At 52.4% G+C, this 7164-nt stretch overlaps 1 protein-coding gene across 1 annotated transcript; it reads left to right on the top strand.

Annotated features, from left to right (window-relative positions):
- Window positions 1-381: 381 nt before the first annotated feature.
- LOC102890210 (proteoglycan 3) lies at window positions 382-3425 on the top strand. The gene is made up of 4 exons (XM_006906015.1): window positions 382-720; window positions 1409-1528; window positions 2372-2483; window positions 3249-3425. The coding sequence occupies exons 1-4, from the start codon at window positions 382-384 to the stop codon at window positions 3305-3307; spliced, it is 630 nt and encodes a 209-aa protein (XP_006906077.1). The 3' UTR covers window positions 3308-3425.
- Window positions 3426-7164: the final 3739 nt, after the last annotated feature.

Here is a 7164-nt window from a genome sequence, read left to right as displayed (position 1 = left end):
GAGTTCTCTCCTCCCCTCGCCCAGCTTTACCTTGTTCCCTTTTTGCTGCGGCCTTTTTCGGCTCCCACGGGGCCAGGGTCTCAGCCTCCCAGCTAATCCAGCTCAGCTCCGACAAGACTGTCTCCTGGATTCTGACCTGAACATTCCGTTGGGTAGGGCTTCTTCACAAGGAAAGACCACCCACCTGTGCAGACGAGGGGCTTCTCAGAGGAGCTTCTCCCCACCCCTAGAACACACACAGGGCGTGTCAGCTAGCATCGGGTTCTCATCCATTGGTGTGACTTTTCACCTCACCCCAAACCAAGGATATCCTTCCAGTCCTGGCTGGGGTGGGGCCATCAGATCTCTCCTTGGTCCTGGAAGAAGGGAGAACCTAACCTGATGGCAGGTTACCTCTTCCTCCCAGAGATCGATGCCCCTCAACTGGACACCCGAGAGACACAGCCAGACCTGAGCCAGGGCCTGGAAGGTTCAGGGGAGCAACAGGGAGAGTTGGCCCTGACCGAGAATGTGATTCAGTCAGAGGGAGTGGAGGTCGAGGCTTTTGGCTGTCAAAAAGACTTTGAGGAGGAGGAGGCCGTGGAGTCGGACCCAGGTGCCCTAGACGAGGACTTGCAGTGCCCCAGGGAAGAAGACACGGTTAAAATGTCGGGCGGTCCCGAGTGCAAGACCTGCCGGTACCTGTTGGTGCGGCACCCCAGGAAGTTTAGAAACGCTCAGGTAAGTGGCAGGGAGGCTACTGCCGAGGGAGGACTGGGGGGAGGAGAGGAGCGTGGACTCAACCTTCTATTCCCTATACATTTAGGCGACTGTTTCTCAAAGCCTAGTGCGCATCGGAATCTCCTAGAGGTCTTATTAAAACCTAGATTTCTGGTTTAGCAAATCTGGGTAGAGAGGGGGTGGCGGTAGCTTAGAGTTTGCATGTGTAAGAAATCACCAGGGGATGATAACGTTATTTGGTCTGGAGACAGCACTTTGAGAATCACTGATGTGGACAAAAGGCTTTTGGTTAAATCCTCTGTTAAATCCTGGTTCCGCCTGTGTTACCTGGGTAAGTCGATTCACCTTCAGAGCTTCAGCATCTTCATTTATAAAATGGAGATATATAGTACCTGCCTCTTAGGGTTGTGGTGAGGATTAAATGAGATAACAACACAGAAAGTATTCGGAATAGTCTCCGGGTCATTGTAAACTCTCAACAAATGGTGGCTATGATTATTCGGAGCATTATTATTGTTTCCTGCAAGAAGTTCCTGATGACAGATAAAGGAGCAAGAGATAGGACTGACAGGGCCAAGTCGATCCCTGATTTCCGGCCTGACGAGGGGTAGGTGAGGGCTCTGCTGGAGACGCAGGGACCTGAGAAAGAACAGTGAATTCTCTACTCCACCTCTTCTTCCCTGCGCAGACAACCTGCAGGAGATGCTACAGAGGCAACCTGGTCTCCATCCACAACTTCAGCATCAACAGTTACATCCAGAGATTGATCAGTTTTCTCAATCAACCCCAGGTCTGGATTGGAGGCTGGGTAAGTGACGGGCCAACTCCCAGGTACAGGGAGAGGTCTCTCCGATGGCCTCGATTGCCTCGAGGGAGCACCTGCTGGTATTAACCTCCCTCCAGCAGTTGCGGGGGGTGATGGAGCTTGGCTCGTGCTGGCTCCGCAGAACGCATGGCTGTGTGCGTCTCTTCCCAACTCCACGTTCAGTGACCTCATGCTGGTAGCGTGCAGTCTACCACCAGCGGATGTATTTACACCAAGGAAATCGGCAGTTGTTACAAATCAGGGTTCCTCCCGCCCTCTGCCTTCTTGCTGTCCCCCAGAGCTGGTTGTTGAACTTTTACCAGCACACCGCTGCAGTCACGAGATAGGTTCTGTGTCCAGCTTGGTCACTTGCCTCGCTGAATGCCTGTGGCTTCCTTGGAGCTTCAGTTTCCTCAGGTACAAAATGGGGTCCTTCTCTCACAGTGGCTCTGGGATTGTGGCTGAATCCAGGCCATTATATTTGCTACTCAAGTGTGGTCCATGGACCAAGCAGTGTCAGCAACACCTGGGAGTTGGTTAGAAATGCACGATCTTGGGCCACGACAGAGATCTCCTGAATCAGAATCTGCATTTAAACAAGATCCCCGGATTCGTGCGCACAGAAAAGTTTGAGAAGCCTATTCTGTGTGATGGCTGGAGTGACGGTTGCTCTTTTCCTGTCATTGCCTGAAAACGCGTGGGGATGGATGGGTCTCAAGGGTATCTGGCTCCAAGCTGGGTGGGCAGTGTCCAGAAAGAAATACTGGGTTGGTTGGCATTCTTTGGTGGCCCTGAATCCGTGTTTCCTGGACCTCTGCCCTCTGACCTGGCCTATCCCTTTTTCAGTTCCAGTGCGGGAGGGCATACTGGACTGATGGGACCTGCTGGAATTTTGGAGTATGGGCCCCAGGACAGCCCCAGAATGGGGGAGGCCATTGTGTGGCCCTATGCACCAGAGGTGAGGGGGCTGCACGGGGAAGTGGGAAGGGGCGGCAATGTAGACTCTCACATACTGCCCTCCTGGGCTGCATGAACACACCTCCCCAAACTCACACCACCCGCCCCCCCAAATGGAGACTCAACGTCCCATCTGCGAGGAGGGCTGAGATGTAGGGTGAGGGTGTGCCCAGTGTGGGGGCTGGGTGGGGGCTCTCTATCCTCACAGACTAGGCTCGGGGCCTGGGGGGCCCCTTCCCTTCCTCTGCTATGAAGAAGTAATTGATGTGACAGGTGAGAGTAACAGATGTGACTGTAAGGTGTGGATGAGGGGCCAGGGAAAGGTGTGGGAAATAGGAATGGCTGACAAAAAAACCTCACCAGCTTGGAACAGCATGGGTGCCAGATGTGGAGGAGCTTAGTGCAGTGGCTAGGACCATATGTGCTGGAGTAAGACTGCCACCATGCGCATCCCAGCTCGGCCACTTGCCAGCTGAGACACAGGCAAGTGGTCACCCTGCCCAGCCTCAGTTTCCTCACCTGGGACTCAGGTGAGATGACAGCACCCCTCTCTGGGAGTCATTGCGAGGATTAACCTCGAGTCCCTACAAAGCGTTTAGCACACTGCCTCGCTGGGGCGAAAAGCTCAGTCACATGAGCAAATGGCGGACAGCCCATGACAACTGGTGACAGGCGGAGAAGATGCACGAGGTGCCTGAGGGGGGGAAGGGGGGGCACAGGCCACACGCAGACCGGTGGCTGACATCACTCTGTTCTCCACTGCTAGCGGGTTACTGGCAACGAATCTCATGCCACAGGCAGCTGCCCTTCGTCTGCTCCTTCTAAGCCAGTGCCACGGACACCCCGCCTTGTCGCCGCTTCCGCCCACCTCCTCCTGGCTGCCCCTGACCCACCCTGGGCGCTGGGCTCCTCTTGCAAGCCCCTTCTGGTCATAAAGACAGACTTCCCACTGCAGTGCTGCCTCTTGTGTCTTCGTTGCTCACTTTGGACGACTCCCCCGGGTTGGAAAGCCCTGGAAGCGCTCACTCCCCGGGGGGCCACGCCCATCTGGGGGCGGAGCACCGACCAGGTGTCCTCCCAGGATGCTTGTTAGTCCTGGTGTGTGTGTGTGTGTGTGTGTGTGTGTGTGTGTGTGTGTGTGTATGTGTGTGTGTTGCTCCTCCCCCTTGGGGGTAAACCTCATTTGGTGGGGCGTGGACACCTGGCCCCCTTGCTTCATTTGGATTCAGTACTGGGGTGTGGGATGGGGTGGGTGTGGGGCCTCTTTCCAAAACGGAGGTGATGTCACTGATTGAAGAATCGGAGCGGAGGGGTGTTAAAAACAAAATCCAACTGAGTCAACTTAAAGGTCAAATTGGCTTTTTCAACAATGCCTGAATCAGGCAATGTCCTTTCCAGCAAACACGGAGGAGCTGTGGAAATGGAGGCTTTTACAGGCAGAGTGGGGCGGGAAAAAAAGTTTCAAGCAAAAGTGGGTTGTTTCAGGTGAGGTCACCTGCCTTTGGTGGATGGAAGGGGTCTATCCAGAGGATTACCTGTTAGCAGGTAACTACAGATTGACTGGTTAAAGGGGATATTCCTGGGAGAGGCCAAAACTACAATGAGGTGAGGTGTTAAGGCTTGGTTTGGGTGGGCTTAGCACAAGCGACTCCATTTGGGGCCTTTGTTTCTTTTCTTTAACAGTAACGAGGTCCCACCCGGGGTCACCGCACACGGGAGGGCAGAGAGTCTCGTCTGGGCACAGCCTGCTCCTCTAAGCCCCGTGTGCTTTTGGCCTCTGGTACTGGCCTTTATTTTCCATTCTTCCAGCCACCTGCGGTTGAGTTCAAAGACCTCAACTTCTTCTGAGTTGTGTCCCTCACTCCATTCCCAGGAAGGTGGCTGTCCCTTCCCAATCCTTCTCCATCTCCCCAATCCCCAGCCTGTCTACCTCCCTGGGTGGGGCTACCTTCTCAAGAGGGAGCGACCTCTCACAAGGACAGCCTCGGGGGCCCAAGCCAGAGCATCTGGGAGCAGTTAGGCTCCCATCCCAGTTCCACAGCCCCCAGCCTCTGCTTCTCTCCTTCACTCCACTTTCTCAGACCCTGGGGACATTGGAAGAGGACACTGTTCCTGCTGTGTTCCAGGTGGGGTGCTGAGGTCCAGGAAGGATCTGGAGATCTGAAGTCTCAGGAAGCTCTACCTGAGACTGGGTATTCAGAGGACAGAGAGCCCTGAGTTGTAGGAGACAGACAGATATACTTCTTGGGGTGCAGTTCCACATGGGGCACGGGGAGAATGTACAAGTATTTCCGTGGGTGCACATGTGCATGTGTGTATATGTATCATGATGTGTATATGAGTCAGTCTGTTCACACATGTATATCTGCATATATGTGACTCTGCGTATGTAAATGTGCACAAATCTGTGTGTCAGTGTATTTGTGTGTTGTTTGAGTGTGTGTACATTATATATATCTCTGAGTATTTATGGATGGGTCTGTATGTCTGTACACCTGTGAATGTGTATGTTGTGTAGCTTTGCATCTTTATACACCTGAATCTCTACGTTCATGCATGTGTGTGAACCTGTGTGTCTTTGGCTAGTATGTTTGGGAGTGTGTATACATACCAGTATGTATCTGAGAACATCTGTGTACGTGTCTACATTCGCGTGTGTACATGTGTGTGTATCTGTATAGGCATCTGATGGGATGTAGAGTTTCAGGAACAAAAAAAAGGACCAGATGTGCTTTGTTTCTAAAGGTACCAGAGCACCCCAGGGGAAGTGGGTGGGGAAGCAGCAGAAGGGATGGGTCTCTTGAACATAAGCAGTCCTCGGTCAACAGGGTAATGGCCTTGGCCTTGCTCGGAGCCTCACCAATGCTGGACCCCAGGGGTTGCGTCTAGGTGAAGAGGGGTCTGTCCATCTGCCTTGGATGGAGATTGGGTCAATAAGTTCCTAATCACAGCATGTCAGTCTTCCCAAGAACATGGAAGAGGAGCTGCCTGGGGGTTGCCCCCCGCCCCCAAATCCTTGCATTGGGTACTGCCACAGCTAATTCTTGGTGGCCTGCTTCTAAAACAACAGTGGGACCTGGCAGTGGGGGGTGCGAAGCATAAGCAGTAAGGGAAGCTCTGCATAGGTTGCTCTGGGACTGGTATTTTGGCTGAATGACAAGCCCCCTTTTATCAGCCTCCACTTATCACCTTGATGGGAAACGGGCTCTATCCAAGCCCAGTAGCCTAATATCCTGCCAGCCAAGACCAGAGGTGGAGAGAGTGAGGGAAGAGGAGCGGGACTCAGACCCCTTCATCTGAAGCTTGCTTGAGGCAGGCCAGGGCAGGTAAGGTGTCCGTCCCTCAAACATCCAGTCTTGCCTGTTATTGGGTCTCAACTTTAACCATTATATAGTCATTCCTTCGGCTATTTCAGGCCTTTTAGTCTTAGCGCTTGATTAAAAAGCAAATACTCAAGAGGAGAAACTCCAGAGTGTGTTATCTATTAATACCTCTGAGAGATTGATTGGTAACTTGCCGAGAACAAGATTTTGTGAGAAGGAACACAGAGGGAAGGCTGCGTGGAGCTGTAGGTGGGCATGGGTGAAGGGCTGTGGAGCAGAACAGCCATCAAAAAGGAGATACCGAAGCAGAGAGCACCATGTTTACTGCTTTCTCTTCCTGGGGATCCAGGAAGGCTCTATTTCCTGGTACTCCTTGAAGTTAGGCTCTGCAGCACGTTACTGAGTCTGGCCTTTGGCAGGTGGTTGGGAGCGAGGTAAGCCATTTTCAGGCCTGGCCTTTAATAACCCTTATGATCCTCCTGCTCTCACAGTGATCTGAGAGTCCACATGCCTCTGACGGCATATCTGCCAGAGGGAAGGGGCCGTCTGCTCTGCTTCGTCATATTAAACCTTGATATTTTGCAGTTTATTTGTTACTCCAGCAAAACCTGGTTTTAGCCTAACTAACACGTAGAGAAAAGAAGGTGCCAACAAATTTTCAAATTTTTTTTCCCAGACAGATGTAGCATGGAAGTCAGGTCCCAAACTCCCGAGACATAAAGCTCTGGTTTCAAGTGCCAGTTTTACCATTTCAGTTTCTTAAACGTGCTCAGCCTCAGTTCCTTCTTGAGATGAGGGTTGAATTAGACAAGGCCAGGGCTGCATTCAGCCCATTGCTTGGACATGGCGCGTCATCACTGAATGTTAGCTTTTATGCTGAGTAATTAAAGAAGCGACAGTGTTCAGAATGAGCATGGGTTCCAGTTCCAATTTCCATGTATTATAAGATTTTTTTTTTTTCTATCAAATAGGATTAATAACAGACCAAAGCAACCGCACCAGGCTTGGTGTGTGATTATGTTGGTGGCAGTGCTGAGCACACCGAGAGACAGCAGAGACAAGTTAGCCGTTGTCATTACTGCTGATATAACCCTACGTCCGGCACACAGAGGCTGTGACTTAGTTCAGCTGTGGGGAGGACAAGTTCACACTCACGAGTCAGATTCACACTCACGAGTTCACACACTTGCTGGCAGGCTCAAGAGCTACTGATGGACCTGCAAGAGGACCACCCTAGTCAGGACGAAAGGGACTGGGGAGGGGCCCCTCCCTCCAGGACACTGGATCTCCTCCTCAGAGAATACTCCCGTGACCTCAGCCTCTCAGCCCAGCCTCCTGAAGGCTGGATTGGGTGGGGGG

The sequence above is a fragment of the Pteropus alecto genome, unplaced genomic scaffold (genome assembly GCF_000325575.1).
Source record: "Pteropus alecto unplaced genomic scaffold, ASM32557v1 scaffold91, whole genome shotgun sequence".
Classification (NCBI taxonomy): Eukaryota; Metazoa; Chordata; class Mammalia; order Chiroptera; family Pteropodidae; genus Pteropus; species Pteropus alecto.
Note: the sequence above shows the minus strand (reverse complement) of the source record. Positions and strands in the feature narration are given on the sequence as shown.

Coding starts and splice junctions, on each gene's coding strand:
- LOC102890210 (XM_006906015.1), top strand. CDS start 382: ATGGCAGGTTACCTCTTCCTCCCAGAGATCGATGCCCCTCAACTGGAC. Junction 721..1,408: donor GGAAGTTTAGAAACGCTCAG/GTAAGTGGCAGG, acceptor TTCCCTGCGCAG/ACAACCTGCAGGAGATGCTA. Junction 1,529..2,371: donor AGGTCTGGATTGGAGGCTGG/GTAAGTGACGGG, acceptor TCCCTTTTTCAG/TTCCAGTGCGGGAGGGCATA.